This window comes from Acartia tonsa, chromosome 5 (assembly GCF_053477335.1).
Source record: "Acartia tonsa isolate MP-2025a chromosome 5, ASM5347733v1, whole genome shotgun sequence".
In the NCBI taxonomy this organism is placed as follows: Eukaryota; Metazoa; Arthropoda; class Copepoda; order Calanoida; family Acartiidae; genus Acartia; species Acartia tonsa.
The window spans coordinates 1,869,073-1,893,866 of record NC_137264.1 but is presented as its reverse complement, the minus strand read 5'-3'; the positions used below and the strand labels follow the sequence as shown (position 1 = coordinate 1,893,866).

Genomic DNA, 24,794 nt, shown 5'->3' with positions numbered 1-24,794 from the left:
AACTAAATAATAATTTATTGGTTATAGCTCACAAGATGATGTGATATAGTCGAAATAATTACAAAGATAACACAATTAATCCATTTTTTTACATTTATAATTTTTTAAATTTCAATAATCAAATTTAATAACATCTTTTTTTACTTAAATAAAAGTCATTAAATATTAACTTAAAATTTTGCTTTGCTTTTTATTTAAAGTTTTCTAGGGGATTAAATGTTTATTCTCCAAAGACAAAGGGTAGTTTGTTTGTAGGAAAACTTATTGGCAGCTTAGAAGCAGCTTATTTTTCTATTTTAAGCAAGGTATTGTACAATAAGATGAAGAAAAGGTCACATTTAGATTTAAAATATTTTTCATTGCCATACTGAAAAATCATGTATAGCATGGGAAATCATATTCAATTTCCCTGCAAGAATATTAAATAAAAATCACAGAACTAATACAAGTTCAGTCTTCAATTTTTTATATTTTAATATCCGCGGACAGCTACCTATAATACGATGTAATAAATTAATATTTTCAGATTCATTATAACTTATCTTTGTTTTTTAATTGTTAACAGAATATCAGAAATCTTGAGAGATAAGACAATGAACGATAAATTGATGTCAAGCCCAAATTATTATATACAAAATAACCCCTTTTGTAGATTAAAATTATTGGTGCTGAATACTGACTAATGATATGACAAATAATTATTATTACAAATAAACTAAAAAATAAAACAAGTTTTAGGAGCAATGCCACTTTACAATTTGGATATTCGGTTGGTTATTTTTAGACTGGATCTTTACATTGATCGCAGCCGTTCATCTGCTGCTGGAATTCTTCAACCTGGAGTGTCATCTCATACAGGTTATACCTAAAAAGAGTCATGTTTATAAAGGGTGTGTAAAAAATCCGCCCGTAGCTACTAAAATACAAAATAGCACAGAGATGATATTTATATCTCCAAAAACTAGAGCTCAGAGCAGTTCTAACGGTATGTGTGATATTTTTCTATCATTAACACATACTGCGTTTTTTAACAATGGGTGCATTTTTTACACACCGTTATGTGCAACTACCGAGATTTGACTAGGTTTACAATTCAAGGACGTCCAAGCTTTATAATAGAATTATTACCCTAGATTGTAATACTGATAAAATAATCCGCCAAACTTAAGGTGGAATTTCTAGCATACGAAGATTTTTGTGATTTAATCCCATAACACGTTTAAGTTTGAATAGAAGGGGGGGGGGGGTTTAAAATCTTTATAGGAAATAAAATTGCCTAAACCCTTACCATTTCCTTTTTATTTGATTAAAGAAAAATTATACTCCTTTAACTACGTTTGAATGTAATTATCCTTGTCAAGATAATAAGTGCCTACCTTTCCCTAATTTTCTTGGTGGCATCTGCAAGCACGTGCTGAGTTCCATAGCCCTTTTCCACGGCCAGGTGAGCGGACAGGGCTGTCTTGTCCGTGGACAGGCTCCAGATACGCAGGTTGTGGATCTGACGGATTCCGTCCACGGATAGGAAGGTGTCACGTACAAGCTAGTGTAAATATGGAATTGTCATTAAGCAAATCCAGTTTTTTTTATTATTAAAAGCGAATATTTTCTATAATTAGGGTCGGTCAGTCCATCAGTCCGACCGTAACAGCTACCTTTTTTCGCTAATTTAGGCATTTTAGAATTGCCTTATCGATTTCAAACTTTGCATGGTGATTCCTGTAGTACTAAGGTACGGTTTAGAAAGCGTAGTAACTCTATAATCGTTACCAGAATGTCCGTACGTCCATTTTAAACATGTACATTTTTAAACTTTTTTAACAACAATTTGTTATACCCGTAGGTACATTTGAAACATGTTAATTTTTTTAAATTTTTTAACAACAATTTTTTATGTGATAAAATCATCCAATTTATATATTCATATTTTGTATATTCAGTTCTAATACTCTACATGAGTTAATGTTCGTCTGTCATACAGTTTCAGAGCTTCTCTTTTATGGATGTTATCATCCTTGTTACATTAAAATGGGACTGCAAATCTATACAAGTTTGGCTCTATAGAGTATATCAATTATTATCTCTTTTAACTACTTAATAGCTAAATACATCTTTTAATTTATTGTATTTCTATCTTTCCTACTATATGTATATTCAATATTCATCTATTAAACGTTCTATCCATCTATTTATCCAATAATTTTTCATTCTGTACATCTTTCTTTTTGTCAATCTCTCTAATTATTCATCCATATATCTATCAAAATAAATATTCATATATGTATCTAAAGGGTGTTAAAAAAATAACCAATCGCTCACAATTTGAACCACCACAAGTACTTCAAATTTTGGAGATAGACCCCATAATGTTTAGAGTTTTTGATGGGGCATGTAAAGACCTTTCTTTAGACACCTTAACAAGGTTTCTAACTCAATCTATGCCAGTTTGACATAAAAAAAGACATTCCCATCCAACTTTAAGGCATGAAGGCTCTGTCTATTCCTAGTTCTTAATGATTGCCAGGTCTTTCTTATTGATGCCAAATTGGCTAAGATTGTGTTAGAAACCTTGTTAAGGTGTCTAACACATACCCCATCAAAAACTCCAAACATTATGTGGTCTATCTACAAGATTTTAGTACTTATGGTGGTTCAAATTGTGAGCGATTGGTTTTTAAAAAGACAAATTTGTAATAGAAAATGCACTTTCGGCGTAGGGCAAATTTCTCTGCAAGGGCTAAGTCTTAAGCTCTAGGGCTCTGGAAGGGTGAGTAGATTCAAAATTCAATATTGATTTCTCATTGTCATTGCTTGGGCATGAATTGTATTATTTTTTATTAGTTTTGGACCAAAACTGTAAGGTTTATATTGAAAAAAGTGAAGCGATTGTTTTTTATTTTAACACCCTTTATCTATCCACCTATCTATCTATGTATAAATCTATCTATCAGTCCTTCTAACTATTCATCTATCCTTCCATCCGACTATCTACTAATCGAACCATCTATCCATCTACCCAACTATTTATATAACCTTCTATCTATAATCAATATTTAATTCATCTATCAATCTATCAATCCTTCTATCAATCAAGTAGATTTATAATTATCTAACTGTCGTTCTATTTATCTATTCAAGCATCAATCCATCTATTTAATTATCTCACCTCATAGCTGATACCAGGCGGTGTGGCTTCTAACAAAACTGACAATGTGTCTTTTAAAATTTTTATTGTTGTTGCAAGTACCAACACACTAAAGTTGCATTAATCATTATTTTTATTGTTTTTTATTGATCTTGGATATCTTCCAAAGAAGTATCAGAAATCCTTATATACTAAAGTAACAGGATGTTTGTCTGTGTGTTTGTGTGTCTGTACCAAAGGATCTCGCTAACCGCTGAACCGATCGGGTTCTCCTTAACAGGGTAGCTTCTCATAGGTCCCGGGAAGGTTTATAACTATTTTTGGGGAGGGTACCACCACCCTCCCATGAGAAATCATGAAAAATCAAAAACAATATTAAATATTTGAGAGACTTGAACGAAACATTGGCAGGTATCGTAGAGAGACTTAAAGGGATGAACAAAAAACACTTACAAGTCCCACTAGAGGCCTCTAGGGGCGTAGCCGATATTATATTAATAAAATGATATTCCTAACATGATATGGCTTCACAAGGAAAAAAAAGACAACATACATATTACATACAGACAAAAATGGTGTAAAATAAATGTTTAGTGGCTAATTCACAAAAAAATAAGTTCTCTATCTTTTACAGCAGCTGAAAAATTTTTAAGTCCTTAAGTGGAAACTAAGTGAATAAAAGAGAAGATGCTTATCAATTGGTCAGTAATTTCAACAGATAAGTAAACCACATTTTCCGATGCTGTAAGTATCGGTGCAAAAAATGGGGACGAATTTCAAATTGATTTGACAGGGCTGATTTTTTTACGTCACAAGTGAAGGGAAAGAAAAGGGAAGGGGGAAAGAAACCCCTAGAAAAGAGATAGAGTTTTCCCTTCACTTGTGACGTAAAAAAACCAGCCCCGTCAAATCAATTTGAAATTCGTCCCTATTTTTTGCACCAATACTTACAGCATCACATTTTCCCTTTAAGACAAACTAAAAAAGTTATAGAGTATCTAGAGTACTAAAAAAACAAAATTACATAGTTTTGTTAAAATAATGATCATTTTCCTGAACACAAATGTACAAATGGGATCAATAATAATCCAGGTTGGGTAGAAATATATCACAAGTGCTGCTATGAATACACCTAAATATACAAATTTTTATTAATTCTTTTCTCGTATTCATTCGCATCCGGTGGATAGGAACCGGTTCTCATCAATACGAAAAAACTATGTCTAGCATCGTATTATATCCAGCTTTCTACGAATATAAAAATGTACAATCATAAGATTTAAACCAGTTTTTTTAGCCGGTGCCTTCGGCACCTCGGGGCTAAAAAAACTAGTTTTAATCTCATAACTGTACATTCTATATCCGCGGAAAGCCGTTTATAATATGATGCGAGAAATAACTATTCTTGTATTAAATGGTGTAATATCAACATTATTGTATGGTAAAATATCTATTGCCGTGTGGTTTTATCATTGGTCGAAAATGAAGAGGTTCTTAAATTTCGTCCAATAAGAAAACATTGCGAAAAAATAGTTAGCCAATAAGATATTTCAAAATTTTACCCTTTACAGTCGGTGTTATTTATAAATCAGATTGTTATCACAGAATAAAAGTATCAAAAATTACCTAAAGATTGGAGAAAGTCTCCAACGACATGGATGAAAGCTGCTCTAACATTAATATTTTCCTCATGGCTATGACTGCCCCCATGGCTGTGACTTCCACCACCTACAATTAATTTATTAAGGAGGAGTTTGTAAATTACACTCTAATAAGCTTCCACGAGAATTATGAATCAGTTTGTAACGTAACATAGAATACACTAAGCCGTAGTGCGCAAAGATTATCCATCTAAAGGACACACAGAAAACTGTCCCGGATTTGTATTAATTTTGAGGAACAAGACTCCAGTTACGTCATATTTTTCTTTCCCGAAAAAGGGAAGGGGGAAAAAAGGGAAGGGGGGAAGAAAAAAGAGATAGGAGAGATTGAAGAGATTTTCTTCCCCCCTTCCCTTTTTCGGGAAAGAAAAATATGACGTCACTGGAGTCTTGTTCCTCAAAATTAATACAAATTCGGGACAGTTTTCTGTGTGTCCATCTAAAGTATACCACTTCCTATCGCGGTGTGAATCTAAATCAGAGCTGGATCTTTAAATCATTTTAATGGTGATTTAGATCGGGGTGCGCCGAATTTCAGCCAATCACAGCTTGACATTTTTAAAATGCCGCGCTGTAATTGGCTGAAATTTGGCGCACCCCGATCTGGTTCACCACTAAAATGACTTAAAGATGCAGCTCAGAACGACATACAGATATGACACTGTAACATAAGGCTCAACAACTAAGAAAAACTAACGAAAGTTTTGTATTTTTTTCAGTCTAAAACATGGGGTATTAGGTGAAGTAACGCCAAACAGACAATAAAACCTTAAAACTCCATAACCTTTGTCTGAAAGTCCTAACAGTGCATGGTAATGAAATGCACCCGCTGCTTTTGGACCAAGGCATTCCGGCACCTATTACTATTGATGTCACACGTCCTACATAGAAGAAGTATGTACCATTTATAACCTCTATAATATGGCGTGGTGAGGTGTATACTCGAACCTGACACTTCCCTAACACAACAAAAACATAGTTTGCACCATGAAGTTGTCTCTTAGCAACATAATAAACACAAAATCAACATTAAAATATGAATGGCTAAACTCATTTCCATGCCTCCCTCTCCCCTCTCCTTTCCCCTATCAGCTGATGTATAGACTGACCTGAATGGCTATGACCATGTTGGTGTAGACTGCATCCCATCACAATGTTAACCAGCACCCCAACACCACTTGTTATCAACATAATCTAAAAGTGGATAAAGTTAAAGGGGGAGAAGAAAAAAATGAGAGCTAAAAATATAATAAACACACAGGAAAAAAGAAACTGTTAATATAAAATTGAATTTGCCAGTCCATCTGACTGAATTGTTGTGATTGGCTTTTATGGATATTATGACCCTTGTTTTATACATATCTTACTTGTGCATCTATTTCATAATCTTGTGTGATAACTCTCTGTACTGCCATGTAGAATAGGATACCTTAAATATAGTTGCTATAGATTTTGCTGCTTTTATTATATAAATATTTGTTAAAGTTTAAAAAAATCTAGAGTTTAAATAAATTTTTAATACTATTTATTTTGGATAGATGAAAATACCTAAAACAGCAAAAAAAAACTATGCAAACTATTAAACCAAAACAATACATATTTATGACTTACACAAGGCGTTTGATTGTGTATTCTTTAGTGTTGCATAAATTCATTGAAAAAAAAATATACCAAAAATAAAAAAATATAAAAGAGGTACTAAAAGCGTTCTATAGTATATTCTTAAGTTTTTTTTATTTTATATATAAAATATCTACAAAGAAAACATCAAAAAGTTAATATTTATTGATAATACCTGTAACAACCCAAATCATAAGAACTGAAACAACTGCACCCAAAACTTCAGCTCTAAAAATAAGTTTTATTTTGATAAATAATTTTTCTATTTTTAGAGTCTGTATGTCAATACACCAGTGACAGTATTTAATATCAATACTTACTGCTGTTATGTCAGATACAGGACATTATTGTTAAGAGTATGTAAAAAAATGGTATGTACAGTTGGGACTTTTGATCTGTTGATCTATGCTTTTTATTTAGGAGTAAGAGGACATTGGACTGTTAATTATACTGACTCCCAACGTTTATAAGCTGATATTTTTTAGCGTAAAAACTGTAACGTCTAGGTTGATTTGTGATAGCCTTGCACTAATTTTCCTGTATCCAAACTCATTGACCTGTGAATTGTCTACAAAAAGGGCAATATTGTGTATCATAACTTGGGTATAGATTATCTCTTAGTACAAAGCCCAGGTCATTAGCTAATAATTGGAGTTGTTATCCTTGTTCATTCAACTTCAAAGTAGTAGCCAATTTGATCTATTTATCCTGTTCATAAGGGCTCGGCAGTCGTCTGTAAGCCACAAGGAAATCAACCTTATGAAATTTTAAAAAAATAAGCTATAAGTCTAAACCATACTCAAATATGGCAATCCCTCTTTTCAAAAAACGCATCCAAACGGGCTTAAATTTGAGGCTTAGTCGCGGCTGCCGAGCCCTGGTGTTCATACCTGTGCCAGCCAAACGACATGCGCTGTGAGCGGGGCTTAGATGACATGTAGATGGCGAACAGGCTGATCATGAATGAGGCGAAGTCGGTCAGCAAGTGGGCGGCGTCGGTCGCGATGGCCAGAGAGTTTGACAGCAACCCACCGATTATTTCACCTATAATAAAAGATCTTGTTAGAAAATTAGAGTTAAAATCTATCAGCTAGTTCTGTATGGCTCTAAAGACTGGTAAACAAATTAACCCCTAGTAAAAAATGAGCTGCGCTGAATAAAATCTAATGTACTATTTTACGAAGTTTTTTTTACATATTTTACAAGGCTGACTTTTAAAATTATAAGTAATGCAACTCATAAATATTAAATAATATATTAAAATAACTACAGATTGACAAACGGACAGACAAGGTGAGTTAATAAGCAGATGTTTATTGGTTATATGACTCTTAAACATCAAAATAACAAGGATGACAACATCTATAAAAGCGAAGCACTTAAACGGTAGGACAAACGGACATTAACACTTGTATAGTGTCAGAACTGAATTATCAGAATATAAATGTATAAGAATCGGAGCAAAATTGTAAGTAAATTTGTTGATAAACTACTTGATACAGGATATTGTTTATGGACATACTGACATTTTTAGGACTTGATTATAGAGTTGCTTTGCTTATAACGTTATACTTTGTTGTCCCAGGAATCAACTTACCAAAAATCAGATCAATCGGATGATTAGATCACATAAAAATTTGTTGTTAAAAAAGTAAAAAAAATAAACATATTTAAAATGGACGTACGGACAAACTGGTAATGATTATAGAGTTGCTACGCTTTCTAACTACTACAGGAATCACCATGCAAAGTTTTAAATCGATAGGACAATTCTAACATGCCTAAATTGACGAAAAAAGCTATCTCTCTGTGACGGACGTACGGACGGACGGACCGACCCTAATTATAGGAACGCTTCGCTTTTAAAAATTCAGCACGGTTATATTCAGGAATAAGGTAAACCCAACAAGCGAAATAAATCTAAAATAATGTTTTTTTTTTTTGGGGGGGGGGCAGATGTAAAGGTCGTCAATTCTATGGTATGTTGACCCCCAACGATAGTTGAAATTATGTATAGGTTTTGTGATTAACATAAGTTTGTTGTGATTTAAAGCAACACAGATAAACTGACGGACTAGGTAATTCGTAGAGCAGACGCTTATTGGTCACTAAACAGTATATCTCTAACAATCGTAATAGTTATTTCTCGTATCGTATTATAAACGGCTTTCCGCGGATATAGAATGTACAATTATAAGATTAAAACTAGTTTTTTTAGCCCCGAGGTGCCGGAGGCACCGGCTAAAGAAACTGGTTTTAATCTTATGATTGTACATTTCTATATTCGTAGAAAACTGGATATAATACGATGCTAGACATAGTTTTTTCGTATGGATGAGAACCGGTTCCTGTCCACCGGATTCGAATGAATACGAGAAACTTAATTACAATTCCCCTTTTGAATACTTCCAGACCATACCCGACGAACCAAAAAAAAACCAATACTTGAGTCTCCTTAGCAAGGGGAATAAGCAAACAAAACTTGTTGTAAACTGACAGACGTACGTAAAAAGTTAAAGTTAAAGAGTAGCTACGCCACAAATAAAGAAAAAATATTTTGAAATATAGAAAATCCATCAATTTAAAAATAATTTTGAAAGATTTTCACACATTATGACAATTCCGATTACATCTTATTTGAAATAGTTTTCTTGAAATTGAACAAATTTTAAAATAGCACAGAAACAGCGTCAAGTGCCTCTTAAAAATAACGTCATAAAATCAAATAACCAATTATAGGCCAGTGTACATTGTAATTGACCAATGGTTAAATTCATACTGGCCTCTTATTGGTCATTTTACTGTCTGACGTCATTTTTTTTGGTGGCACTTTGCGCTGTTGCAATAGTACAATAAGTAATAAAATCAAGTAGTGGATTTATTTGAACTAACAGACTTGTTATTTTTAAGAATACTTACTGTAGCGAAACTTTTCAAAATATTATAATTATAATAAAATAATTATAATAAAATAATTATAATAATATAAAATTATAAAATTCGAATTGTGCAAAACAACCATCCCTATGACCGATTTATTAAGTACTAGCGGCTACGCCCCTAGAGGCCTCTAGCGGGCACTTTTAGATTTTAAAAGAAAAAGTAAAAAAAAAAAATTTTGGGGAGTGGAAATTTTTTTTTTTTTTGGGGGGGGGGGGCTGGGAGTTCACAAACACACAGACAAACAAACATAAATCCTGTTTCTTTAGTATAACTATGTCCACATATAATTTTGTAGGGTATAATTGTTTAAAAGAATATAAGGCCTACAATACAGGAAGGGGGGGGGACATTGGGCTGTTTAAAATTCTTGTGTCTCCAAAGTTTTATATTAACTTTTTCTTAATCGTTTGCTAAAAAACTTTTAGGACTTTTATTGAATTTGATTGGTTTGTTCAATAAGTTGAATGTCTAAACGGAATTATTTTGTGCAGGGGCGTCCAAGCTTTTTTTTTGGGGGGGGGTAAAAAATTTTAGGGGGGGGGGTAATTCGTGTTTAGGGGGGGTAAAATGGCGCGCGAAGCGGGCCGAAATTTTTTTTTACCCCCCCCAAAATTTTTACCCCGGGGGTAAAATTTGATTGGGGGGTAATTACCCCCCCGAAAGTCTGTTGGGGGGGGTAAATACTCCCCCCAAATCTGTTGGGGGGGGTAATTACCCCCCCCAAACTAATTTACCCCGGGGGTAAAATTTTTGGGGGGGGTAATTTAATTATGTAAAAAAAGCACCTACCTAATCTATTAAGTTAATAAGTACTATCTTATAACATAAAGTAGTAAGTAAGTAAGGTTTATTTGACTATAGCTTCAGATTTCATTACTTTTAATACTGAGTTCTCCTTTTTAGGAAAGCTTCACATAGATCCCATGATGGTTCCACACTATTATAGGTCAATCCTTTGAGTGGTTTTAGGCTATTTTTCTCCTCCCTTTTTACCCTTTAGAAAACACGAGTTCTTAGATGCTAAGGGCGCCATTACTATTCAAATATATAGTAGTATCTCATTCTTTAGAACATAAAAATACAATAATTAACTCACTAACCAAAGAACCAATATGATTTTACTTTAAAGTGAAGCGTCTTATAGGTCCTGGTAAGTTTTATAACTAGTTTTGAGACACCCTGACATCCTCCCAAAAGAAATCGCCTATAGAAATTCTTTTTCATTATTTAATGAAATATTTAATTTAGTTAGGTATCTATTTTATGGAATCTTCAGTGCTTTACAATTACATCATAGATCCCCGGGATGGTTTTAGCCCTTATAAAGGCCCAAGCAAATAAAACATGATCAAACTATTAAATTTTTTGTTATCATGGTTAAGAACTGTTTTAACTGGTTGGACAGTAAAATTTTTTTTTTAAGAACATTCAATTTGGGGGGGGGGTAAATACCCCCCCCAAAAAATTTTTTTTTTAGAACATTTATTTTGGGGGGGGTAATTACCCCCCCCCCCAAAAAAATCGTTGGGGGTGCCTACGGCACCCCCAAGGTAGGGGTAATTTTTTTTGGGGGGGGGGTATTGTTCACAAAATTTTGGGGGTGCCAAATGGCCCATTACCCCCCCCCCCTTGGACGCCTATGATTTTGTGTATTATCATTAGGGATGTACATCAAATTATCACTCATTGTCTTATCCCTTTAGATTCCTGTCTATAATATGTAAACTTTTTTATTTTCTTGTTAAATTATTTGGCTGTTTTATACACACACCTTTTTTAACTCTCTTTCAAAAAAGACATGAAGTAGACAATTAAATTTTCACCTCTTTCAAATATTTTTATCATGGACACAAGGGAAATGGCAACTGACGATAGAATAAAATATTATTTAGAAGGGACCGTTTACCTATGGTTACACAAGGAGGAAGGGAACGTCGTGAATTATATTTACCCCCAAAATTTTGTTAACGCGTTCTCTCATTCATTAGTTAAAAACTTTAGGGACGTCTATGTTATTTTTATTTCCACCATTAGTTATATTCTATAGAATGGGTACTTTTTCCCCCATAATTGGGGGGAGTGCACCAATTTTCCTGTAAATCTCTGATTAATAGTCATAGTTTTCATAATTGCATCTTATCATTTTAACTCTGATTTCAAAATATTTTGTATTTGATGATATATTAAATTTTTCATCACTTTCGCTATTTAATATTCAACTCTTATTGATGGTGATATTTTATCAATACAAGACTACGATCAAAATGCCATAATTATGTCGAAACGAAACAATAAGGTTATATATAAGTGTGCTAGAGGCTAGGGCATAGACGTCCAAGAGGGGGGGGTAAAGGGGTGATTACCCCGCCAAATTCATTTGGGGGTGCCAAAATTTTAGATTTTAAATTTTTACCCCCCCCCCCAAATAAAAAAAAATGCCTCTATGAAATAAAGATTACCTCCCCCAAAATTTTTATTTTCAAAATTTTACCCCCCCCAAATAAAAAAATGATACGCAAATTCTGATCACAATTCTCACGTTTATCTAAAAATGCAACATATAATAATAGCTATTAAAACAATTTTCAAGCACAACTTTTATCTTATTAGGATAACAAGTAAATAAGAAAAATATTTTTATCAAATTTGTGATCAAACACCTAATTGAAAAAAAAATGCAAGACATAGCTTTTATTTTAAGAAAGACTAGGGGCAACGAACGCCCCCAAGAAGCCTCTAGGTGTTCTTAAGGTGGGAGGGGGATAAGTCAACCGCCCTTCTACTTTTTAATTTGAGTTTTAATAAGAAATATTGAGAAAAAAAATTGGAAGGGGGGAATTTAAATTGGGAAGGTTGAGATACGCTCTCCCAAAATAGCTAAAAACCTTCTCTGTACCTAAAAAAAAGCTTAATTACAAAGGAAAATTAAACAGATGTCATTACAAAAAAAAATTAAATTGGCACATTTGTATAAACACCTGTAGACTCAAGAATGACGCACAAAATAGGGAAAGGAAAAAAGAGAGAGGGTAATTCAAGTTTTAAGATATCCTAAAATAGTTATGATCGCCAATTTCTACCATCCTGATGACAACCCGGACTGGAAACGGACAAAGAACAGCCATCACAACAACATTCTCTCTCATAAGACAATTATAGTTGATACCCTGCCCAGAAGCATACAACAGCTTTTAAATAACATATATATTACCGACGGATATGGGTTACTTGTAAAGTTGTTTTACTGCTAAATAATGGTGTTCAATAACTTCCGCACATCACCAGAACAGCAATATTATTACAACAGCAAAAGTTCAGCAATAAGGTATAACAAACAAGCGGTTTTAATCTAAAATAATATATGTGGAACAGATGTAAAGGTCGTCAATTCTACTATGTGGCAAAAGATACTCCTTTCTCCTTATGTCATTCTCTTCTTTAAACATTCCCTCATATTTATTTGCGAAAGTGTACTGTTGCAAGTATAAGATTGCATATCTGATAATGTACAGAAGTGAATGCACATCTACCCCCCCCCCCTATTAAAAACAAGGACACGTACCTATCATGAAAACGACACAAAGAATGCTGGCTATAACTAATTTTCTTCTCGCCTTCTTGTCCATCCCTTCTTGTCTATCCTGAAAAAAATAGTTAGAACTATTATTAGTTATATATCGCATCGTATTATAGACAGCTTTGTGAGGACATAAAAAAAACTGGTTTTAATTTTATGATTTTTAATTTATTATTCATGGAAAGTTGTCTGTAATATAATGTTATACATGGTTTTTTTATGGGTAAGAACCGGTTCTAATCCAGCGGATATTAATCTGATTGGAAGCAATACTGTAAATTTGTTTCCACTGTATAAATACTGGTCCTGTGCTAAAAACATATGTATCATATGATTGAAATAATAGGATTTATCTTTCGTGTTCACCCGGGTCTTAGAAAGGTGTTAATCCTATAATCATTTTCCTTTCCGCGAACAACTGCATAAAAATATACGATTCCTGTATATTACTGAACCTAGTAAAAGTGTCTGACTCTGATTATGACGTAATAAAAAAATAGCCAATGAGAGACCAGTATACACTGTAATTGAACAATGGTAAAATTTATAGTGGCCTCTCATTGGCTAATTTTTTTACGTCATAATCAGAGTCAGACACTTTTACTAGGTTCTATATTACTATGATATTCAGCTGCTCTCTGAGGTATCGTAAACGGTTGGGCGTTTAGATGTTTTATAATAACTAGGTTTAAAATATAGGCAATATACTAATATACTATTGCACTAATTAAGTTATTTAAGCAAACAAGAACAAAAAAGCGCATTTATTAAACAATATCAGATTTTCGTTTATCTTAAGAATAATTTTTTACATCTTTACAATCAAAGATTTTCTATACTTAGGGTTGGTCCAGCCGTAATGGATAGGTCTTATCATCAATTTTATTATGACTGTAGAACTAATCCCTCTATTCGATTGTTCATCTAATTAGAATTTTTTATGCTTTTCAAGAAATATTCGAAATGACTATTTGGTATAATAGAAAAATATAAAAAGCAATTTTTTGCTAGAGGCTTAGGAAGACTCAGGGGCGTCCAAGCTTTTTTATTTAGGGGGGTGGTAAAAATTTTTGAAGGGGGGTTAATTGGGTTTTGGGGGGAGGGGTAAAATGGCGCCCCCCCAAAAATTTTTACCCGGGGGTAAAATTTGCTTGGGGGGGGGGGTAATTGCCCCCCTGAAATCTGTTGGCAGGGGTAAATTTTTTTTTACACCCCTCAAAATTTACATACGGGGTAAATTTTTTATTTTTTTTTTTTTGGGGGGGGGGGGTAATTTAATAATGTAAAAAAGGGAACCTACCTATATTCGTAGAAAACTGGATATAATACGATGCTAGACATAGTTTTTTCGTATGGATGAGAACCGGTTCCTATCCACCGGATTCGAATGAATACGAGAAAGATAATTAAATAGTGGCTACAAAACATTTAAAAGCTAAACTATCAAAAATAGAAAAGGATTTTTTGTTGTTTTATCTTTGCTTTAAATTGCATAGAAAATATTTTTTCTGCATTTGCGAATTTGATCATGGTATTGTAATTTATAAATCAGCTATTAAATTCAAAAACTATAACAAATAGTTTTTTTTCTTGAAAATAGTAAGGTGATTTGACATTCAAAGAAGAGCAATTTAGACTACTCTATTTATCAGGTGTTTAACTGAAATCTATTTCCTAAACACTGAAACCCTTCCTCTTTTTTTTATAAATTTTAATGGAAACGTATTTCTAGCCCCTGCGGTTGACTCTAACCCTGCGGTGCCCCAGCCATACAGAAACCTAGAGTGGATCTTCTAATTTTTACCTTACAAAACCTACCCTAATACTAGCATAATAAAAAGTTTTTCTTATATAATTTGGTCCAGTTGCAATTTGAGGGAAACTGCCAGCTTCTCAAAGGTATCCCAAACGCCATACTGTGATATGTGTAAATGAATGAAAGCTAAGCTCTAAAGAATTTAAATGACTTATTAGTCTTAAAAGTACAATCTACACAAGAATGAAAATATGCATGGTTTCTTTGTTTGATAAAATTATGATTTCCTTCTTTATATTGCCAGTAGATGCGCCACTTGCCATTTAGGGGCTTTACCCATCTAGAAATTAACGAGTTCTTAGCGGACAATCATGGCACATCCTTGTTGAAAGCAAACCTTTTCTATAATTATGGTCGGTCCGTCCGTACGTCCGTAACGGATAGCTTTTTCCGTTAATTTAGGCATGTTAGAATTGTCCTATCGATTTCAAATTTTGCATGGTGATTCCTTTAGTAGTTAGGTACGATTTAGAAAGCGTAGCAACTCTATAATCATTACCAAAATGTCCGTACGTCCATTTTAAACATGTTGATTTTTTTACTTTTTAACAACAAATTTTTATGTGATCAAATCATCGGATTGATCTGATTTTTGGTATATTGATTCCTGGGACAACAAAGTATAATGTAATAAGCGAAGAAACTCTATAATCAAGTCCTAAAAATGTAAGTATGTCCATAAAAATTATCCTGTATCAAGCAGTTTTACAACAAATTTACTTACAATTTTGCTTTGACTCTTATAAATTTATATTATGATAATTATTAAGTTCTAACACTATACAAGTGTTAATGTCCGTTTGTCCTACTGTTTCAGTGCTTCGCTTTTATGGATGTTGTCATCTTTGTTTTATTTGATAAAACCTGTCAATTTTGTTATCTTTTAATAAATACCTAGTAATTTTAGAAAAAGAAATTTATTCAAAATAATTATTTGCACATTTAAAGGATACTTGAAGTTTGCAAAGTGAAAGGATGGGCAAAAGATAGCCTAAAACCATCCCAAGAATCAAATCTAATAATTAAGCATAAAACCATCTCGAAACTTATTTGAAACTTTCCTCAAAAATGAGATCTAGCTGTAGTGTGCTTACCGAGATCTTAAAGGAAAGACAAAACATTCTATATTAAGAGGGAAATCAAATCTAAGAAAAGCTTTAGTTTCCATAAATAAATCAAGATTTCTAGTCCAAACGATTGTCAATATTCACTCCACTGTTTGTACAGCCTTGAATATGCACTTTATAAAGATTGTCATTTTGATTTATTTTGTTTGATTGTTGTTTAAATCTTAGCTTCTCTTACTCTGTATACAACATGTATATAAAGATTGCTTCCTTTTCTATAATACTATTCTAATTCATATTAAACTGTTTGTGTGTGCGTGAAGATCCAGTAACGGCTAGATCTCTATAATTTAGTCTTAAAATGTAAGTTTGCCTTTATTAAGCATTATGTATTTAATAGTTATTTCTCGCATCGTATTATAAACGGCTTTCCGCGGATATAGAAAGTACAAATATGAGATTAAAACTAGTTTTTTTAGCCCAGAGGTGCCGAAGGCACCGGCTAAAAAACTGGTTTTAATCTTATGATTGTACATTTCTATATTCGTAGAAAGCTGGATATAATACGATGCTAGACATATTTTTTTCGTATGGATGAGAACCGGTTCCTATCCACCGGATTCGAATGAATACGAGAAATAGATTTATTTGGAATCTTGGTTCAGGCTCCTAATTATTAAAAGCGAAGCTTTTCTATGATTAGGGTCGGTCCGTCCGTCCGTAACGGATAGCTTTTTTCGTTAATTTAGGTATGTTAGAATTGTCCTATCGATTTCAAACTTTGTATGGTGATTCCTGCAGTAATTAGGTACGAGTTAGAAAGCGTAGCAACTCTATAATCATTACCAAAATGTCCGTGCGTCCATTTTTAACATGTTGATTTTATTACTTTTTTTAACAACAAATTTTTATATGATCTAATTATCCGATTGATCAGATTTTTTGTATGCTGATTCCTGGGACAACAAAGTATATTATTATAAGCAAAGCAACTCTATAATTAAGTCCTAAAAATTTACTTACAATTTTGCATCGACTCTCATACATTTATATTCTGATTATTCAGTTCTGACACTATACAAGTCACTGCGGCTCGCTCACTTATAGAAATGGGAAACTTATAAAAGTTTTACTTAACACACAAAATCGTAACAATTTTCATGAGAAATACGCATTTTATAAGGCATACAAAACGCTCTAATTTTCGTTCTATTTAACGTAATTTTATAATTTTTTTTGCTGTTTATTTTATTTTACATATACTTTTATCATTTTATCAAAAAAAAATTTATCTTTTTTCATCATTTTTTGGAGAAATTAATGCTTAAACTAAGGGTATCTTTAGACGCAAAATTGACGCACTTAGAATAAAAAATGCGTATTGAGTACAAAGGGGGGATAATTTCAAGTCATGAATGTTCTAAAAATATCTTTTTTTCCATAAAATTTTAATGTTTAGTCCACCCCACGTCACCCCAAAAATTATATATTAATTTAGGAAGATAATTTTTGTAGAATAATTACAGAATTTACAACTTTATGGACTCTGAAAGTATAGTTAAGATCAAAGGCGTGCAAAAGGTTGGTATAGGGGTTGTTTACACCACCCTTGTAAAATTAAGGGGGATGGATACACCTCCTTAGGTGTCCACCCATGTCCACCCTCTTGACAAGAGCCTACACCCTCAGATACACCCCTCTATAAATTCCAAGGGGGTGTAAAGGAAATTATTTACACCCCTTAAAATAAAGTGGGGTTGGGGTTGTTTAAGGAGGGTGTATATAAGCAAGTCACAGATTCAGATAATTATATGCTATCTATTTTTAGATAAATTAATTACCAGACTTTACTAAAATAATCTTGCAATATTCTGTACAACTGTACTATACAACTTTTAATTAGTAAATTGAGACATGAGGAAGCTCTCATATATATGTAGGGGGGGGGGGGGAGTTAATGCAACCATCCCATAATCAATTAATCCAAATTTTGTTATGAAAATTGGCATGTGTAATCCTTGGTAGGTCTGTTTTTCAAAATTTAACAAAAAGTTAAGCTTAAGGGGGGGGGGGGGGTAAGGCAACCATCACGTAATCAATGCACAAATGGCACTTTTCAAATTTCATTACAAAACTTGGCATGAGTAATCCTATTTTCCCAAAATGGAACAAAAAGTTGGAAAAGTAATGGCTAATGGCTGTTTGCTCAGCTGTTTAGCCGTTTTTGGGCTATTTTCAGGGCAAATCCATCAATAATCATGTAGGAATCATCCATTAGGGATAGATTTTAATGGGTGCTGAGCTAAAAAAGGATATAAGGATATAAAAAATTGAATATTTCCATGGAATTAAACTTTTCTTAATTAACATTATAACTTTATGTCATTGACATATTACTAAAAGAACTTTTTTTAATTTCTAGATTTCGCTGTCATAACAGCTAAAAACTGCCAAAAATGGCTGAGAACAGCTGTCAACAGCCAAAAGTATATATTGTAGATTAAATCATCCTGCCCTGGAAAAATTTTGATAAAAGTTTTGCCCCCAGTAAAAAATTGGTTGATTTAAGCAAAAAAATGACCCATGCTAAATATTTTTTCTGTGATGCAATAATTGTGACCTCATGAGCACTGCAAAGTTTTTGAAATCTGCAAAAAAATGTTTTTTTAGTTTTTTTGTGTGATCTCAATTTTAAAGATTATTACAAAATTTCGATTCTAGTATGTCAATATAAACCTGAAATTTACCAAAAAAAACCTACTCCTAGACATGTCACAAGCCCTATCTACTCTTCATACTCTTAGCCGCTCCCAGCCATTTTCAGCCAGTTCAAGCCATTTAGCAGCTGGTAAAAGAAATTTTGAAAATGGATATTTAAAGCAAAAATATGTTTTAAAAAGTTGATTCCTATGTAATTAATGATAGTTTTGCCCTGAATATAGCCCAAAAACGGCTAAACGACTAAGCCGCCAGCTGTTAGCTGTCACTTTTCCAACTTTTTGTTTCATTTTGGGAAAATAGATATACCAAGGATTACTCATGCCAAGTTTTGTAACAAAATTCGAATTCTAAGTGCAATTTGCGCATTGATTACGAGATGGTTGCATTAACCCCCCCCCCCCCCCCCTTAAACTTGAATTAATTCCTTTAATGACCTTGATAGATATATGTTTATAACTTTTAATATATTTTACAATAGTGCTCAAAGTTAATGTTGGGAGGGAGATATATTCCAATCCTAGTTTTATAAAAAAAATTTGAAATGTAATAAATTTCTTATGTAAAGTAGTTTTGGTAAAACCTTAATAAAATAACCCTTGATTTTAGTTTAAGGGGACTGTTAAAAGTCATAAGTGATGTGTCAAAAAATTTAGTTGTTAATAAATTAATGGAATATAACCTGATATTATAAATTTGAAACATATTTTTGATGTACAAAGAGATTTAAGGAACATGTATTACACTTTTTTTCATAGAAGAAATTGAATAATTTTTTATTTGTTTTTTTTCAACACAAGGTTATTTGTGTATCTCTTGGTACAAGATACCACCATATTATTAGTTAAATCTAATTTTTTATAAATTAAGTGAATCAGTCTGTTAGACCAAGGGTAGAAACTCAGCAGATAGACAGACAGACAGGCAAGAAGAATTATCAAAGTTTGACTATAATAGACAATTAATTAGATAAAATCCAATAGGAACCTGTGAAAGATCAGACAGACAGAGGGATAGACAGACGGACAGACAGAGGGACAAGTAAATAGTAATAGACAGTCTTTGAGGCATTAACAAATTACAATTAGGCTATGCTAGATGATTCATTGAAATCCAAAAGAGAGGCAGTTAGACAGATAGACAGACAAGTGGTGGGACAGACAGACAAAAGGACAGACAGACAGAGGGACAGCCAGGCAGACAGACAAATGGGTATTGCCTAAAACAGTTTGGCTGCTATATGAATCATTAAAACCCACAATAGAAAAGAAATTTACATTAGTTTCTTTTTTCAATACTCAACGCCCCCCCCCCTCCCCCACTCAAAGGGGTTTATTATTTCTTAAAATCAATAAGTGACTTCTCAGCATAATAAAATTTAATATACTTTTTATTTCATCAATTTATCTTAAATAGAACGAAAGTTATAATCATTTTATTGTCTACAAGAAATATGCGTTGAGTAAAAATCAACCTAATTGTCAGTAAAAACGTCATATTTATGCATATTTACACAGTAAATAAATTTTAAAATTGTATTTTATTGTAATGAATAACTTAAGGGTGTTGTATGAATTATCAAAAACCTAAAAAAAAACTAATTTGGTTAAATTAGTCCAAGTAATGATTGATTTAGTACAGCACATATGAATATGTTGTCAATTTCCTATCAGAGTCGCAGTGTTAAGTGTTAATGTCCGTTTGTCATACCGTTTCAGTGCTTCGCTTTTATGGATGTTGTCATCCTTGTTTTTGAATTCTAAATGTTGCTTCTCTAAATTTGTTAATGTTCGTTTGTCTGACCGTCTGATACAAATACAGTACAAATATTTGAAAGAATTGTGTATGTCCAAACAACACTAGCACGCCCACGCCAACGTTCTAACAATTATACATCTATTTTATAAATGGTTTTATTAGTCAGCAAGCTTCTCTACATTTTGCTCTTACTTTATTTGTTTAATACTCCTCCAATAATTTCGTGTATTTATCATTTCAATAATATTATGGGTCCTATGACAAACGCAGGAGTCCCAAACGCAGGAGTGGACACTTAACCTAACCTAACCTATTTTAGACCTTCTTTAAGTTTTTTTTTTAATGCCTAACCCCTGCGGGGGGCTTATTTGTACATTCATATCTTAACCTACCCTAATCTGTATTGAAATACCTAATTAAATTAATACTTTAACACTCCTGCGTTTCGGACTCCTGCGTTTGTCCCAGAATTATATTATGTAGATAATATTTTAGCCATGACTATATAAAAAAACATTTTAAAATATTTAATTTGGAATGGAATCACGTAGATTATGTGTCAGCCATTATCTCATAGTCTAATGGCGAAGTAATAGTAAAAAAATAGCAGATTGTCTGTCTGCCTGTATGTACCGAATGATCTCGCTAACAGCAAAACAATATGGTTCTCTTTAAAAATGCAGCCTCTCATAGGTCCAGGCAAGGTTTATAACTATTTTGGTGATGGTACCACCAACCTTCCAAGAGAAATTGGTCAACTTTATTTAAAAAGAAACTGAATGAAAAATTGGCAGGGAGCGACTACCCCCCAACCCCCCCATTCAAGTGCCCCTAAAAGCCCTTTAAAAATGTTTTTATATTTTAAAAATCTTATTAGTTTTTAAATTTTTCATCCTTGTTTTGGACATTCAAACCTAAATATTTTTATAGAAAATTTGAATAGATTAAGAATAGTTATTTCTCGCATCGTATTATAAACGGCTTTCCGCGGATATAGAATGTATAATTATAAGATTAAAACTAGTTTTTTAGCCGCGAGGTGCCGAAGGCATCGGCTAAAAAAAGTGGTTTTAATCTTATGATTGTACATTTTTATATTCGTGGAAAGCCGTTTAAAATACGATGCTAGACATAGTTTTTTCGTATGGATGAGAACCGGTTCCTATCCACCGGATTCAAATGAATACGAGAAAATTTATTACTAGTTCTTTCCATGTCGAAACTGGAAGAATTTTACAATTTTCCAGGTTTATGTCGACTTTATGGCATCATAGTGGCCATGGCTGACATTTCGTCGAAATGTTAATTTATTAACGATTAGCGTTGGTATTGTTTAAGTCTACTAAGTGACACAATTCTTTCTTAATTATTTAAAGTTTCTTGTTTTACGATTTTAATATTTTTTGTCACATTAATGCACAATAAAATTTGTTATCTCTGATTTTGAATTAATTATTAAAACAAGGATGACAACATCCATAAGTAGCGAAGCACAAAAAATTGTGGATGGGAATACGTAGAAGTAGATTTAAAGTGTATTTATTAAAATCAAGAATAGATTTATTGGAGAAAATAAACACAAAACCTTGTTTTATTTTGTATGATGAAGACGGTTAAAGTAAATTACATACTAGATGCACATAACAATGGGGGAAAAAAATTTGAAACTGTTAATGCAAAAAAGTTTTAAAATTGGACCAAAAATACCAAAGATATGGGGAAATATGTCAAACATATGAAAATAGCCAAAAACCTGCTAAAAGGCAGTTTGGCCGCCATTGTTTCTTTTCTTAAAACACCAGAAATTTAATGTTAATATCTTTAACTGAACAATTTTTGAAAATTGGACTATAAACACCAAAGATGTGGGTAAAAATGTGATAAATACAAAAATAGCCAAAAACCTGCAAAAAGGCAGTCTGACAGTCATTGTTGTTTTCTTCAAATGACAGGAAATTTAATTTTGATATCATTAACTGAAAAAATTTCGAAAATCGGACCATAAACACCAAAGATATGGGGAAAAATGTGAAAAATATAAAAATAGCCAAAAACCTGCAAAAGGCAGTCTGACCGTCATTTTTGTTTTCTTCAAATGATGGGAAATTTAATTTTGATATCTTTAACTGAAAAAATTTTGAAAATCGGACCATAAACACCAAAGATATGGGGAAAATTTGGAAAATATAAAAAATAGCCTAAAACCTGCTAAAAAGCAGTCCGACCGCCATTGATGTTTTATAGTTAATTGTGCTCCTTAATGATGGTAATGTTGTCAAAAAATTTCAGCTCTCTATCTTTTATAGGAGCCGAGAAAATCACGTTTCCCCCAATTCATTAATTACGGACGGACGGACGGACGGACGGACGGACAGACGGACGGACATTGTGAATTATAGAGTAGCTTCGCTACTAATAATTTTTTTAATCAATTTTTTTTAGAAAAAAGATATGATTTTAAGTTTTTTATCAAAGGAAAAAAGCTGTCTTTCTTTGACATGGATAAATAGACCCATGAAAAATATATGAGATTATTCGAATACATGCATAACAAGATGTTTAGTTGCTATAACCAAGAGGAGAAACAGACAGACGGACAATATAAAACAGTATATAGACTATCTGCACTAAAAATTTCAGTTGTCTATCATCAATAGCAGCCAAGAAAATCACACTTATCCCATAGCTTTACGGAGTAATTGACGTACAGACCAAATGAATTATAGAGTAGCTTCGCTACTAAATAAGAAGGTTGTACCTGATGACAATGCACAGACAGCCTGTCCTCTTCCACCAGGTCCTGACAACATTCTGTCATTCCCCATTTGTTACCATGCACACAAAATACAACTGGCGACGAACTAAAAATTATAGCCATTGATCAATCCCTGGCTACGAAAAAATTACCTTCCTGAACCCCCCCCCCCCCATCCCCTAACCTTATTTTAAAATTAAGTTGAAAAAAAGGTTTTTTCATATTTCTTCTCGTTTCTACGATACTGGCGCCGCCCTGAGGGAATATTTTAATATGTTTTGGTATTTTACGGCGATTTCTCATCGGGTTGTGGTGGTACCCTCCCCCAAAATAGCTATAAACCTCCCAGGACCTATGAGAAGCTTCCCTGTCAAGTAGAACCATATCTGTTCAGTGGTTATCGAGATCCTTCGGTACAGACAGACATCCTTTTACTTTATTTCAAGGACGATAGGGCAAGTTAGGTTAGGTTTGATTGGGCACTTCGAGGAAAATTAAAGAAAATAAAAAGTCTAAAGACTAAAATAATAAATTGAGTTTAAAAGTTAAGCAGCCTGTAAGTCTCAGAGAAATCGACTTTTTACAATTGTAATTATCAGACAGAAATAAGGCTAAACCTGACTCAAACATTGCAATGTCTTGAAAAAAAAAATTCAAAGTCTCCAAATTAAGCTTTAGTTAAGGCTTAGACGCGGCTGACGCGCAGCTGCCGAGCCATACTATCTATAATACAAAGTAGAACGATGTATGTCTGTTTGTTTGTAGCGAAGGATCTCGCTAACCGCTGAACCGATCGGGTTCTCCTTTACAGGGTAGCTTCTCATTGGTCCCTGGAAGGTTTATAACTATTTTCTTGGGGGATGGGACACCCCCAACCCCCCAAAAAATTTAAAATCCCTTCCCCAAAATTTTTTTTTTAGATTTGTTTTTTAAAATGTAAATTACGAAAAATTGGTTTGATTAAACCTCTTGGGGCAAAGCCCCTAGAGGCTAGGGGCGAAGCCGCTAGTTAAGAGAAATAGTAGCAGAGAAAAGAAAACCCCAAGCGGAAATAGGAAAGTCAAAAATTTAGTGTCTTGTAGGGTTATCTCAACACTTCGTATTCAGCCCAAGGCTGATTTTAAAACAGTGTCCAAACCCAGTTTTTTCCGAAGGCTGTGAACACTTGAGGGGATAAAAAATTGTGAGACAGTCTTACCAAATTTCAATATAAAGAAGGGGGGGGGGGGGTGTTGGCAACCCCTTTTTCACGCTTATGCATTAGACTTTTTTTCTCTAACTCTATCTATAATACAAAGTAGAACGATGTCTGTCTGTTTGTTTGTCTGTTTGTTTGTTTGTAGCGAAGGATCTCGCTAACCGCTGAACCGATCGGGTTCTCCTTTACAGTGTAGCTTCTCATAGTTCCTGGTAAGGTTTATAACTATTTTCTAGGGGGGTGGGACACCCCCAACCCCCCCCAAAAATGTAAATACCCCCCCCCCAAAAAAAAAAATGTAAATACCCCCCCCCCAAAAAAAAAAAAAAAAAAAAACATTTTCTTTTTAAAACTAAAATTAAAATAGTGGGCGAAGCCGCTAGTAAACTATACTTTTCTATTTACCTGATATTATCCAAACTTTGGTATCTGTCATTGTTAAATCTTGCTTTGGGTATCAACATTGATTTTTCTTCGTCATGTTCAGACATTTTCTTAAGCTCTGAAAAATGTTAATTGTAACTTAACGGCCTTGA

General features: G+C 33.2%; 1 protein-coding gene across 1 annotated transcript; it reads right to left on the bottom strand.

The window, feature by feature from the left end:
* LOC145318512 (proton-coupled zinc antiporter SLC30A2-like) lies at positions 1–24,794 on the bottom strand. Its single transcript, XM_080159811.1, has 12 exons — positions 24,664–24,794; positions 23,064–23,166; positions 12,932–13,010; positions 7,317–7,470; positions 6,602–6,654; positions 6,174–6,235; positions 5,916–6,000; positions 4,772–4,873; positions 4,201–4,277; positions 3,167–3,256; positions 1,377–1,543; positions 1–865 (listed from the first exon to the last, which is right to left on the bottom strand). Exons 1-12 carry the CDS (start codon positions 24,747–24,749, stop codon positions 781–783), a joined length of 1,143 nt encoding a protein of 380 aa, XP_080015937.1. The 5' UTR covers positions 24,750–24,794; the 3' UTR covers positions 1–780.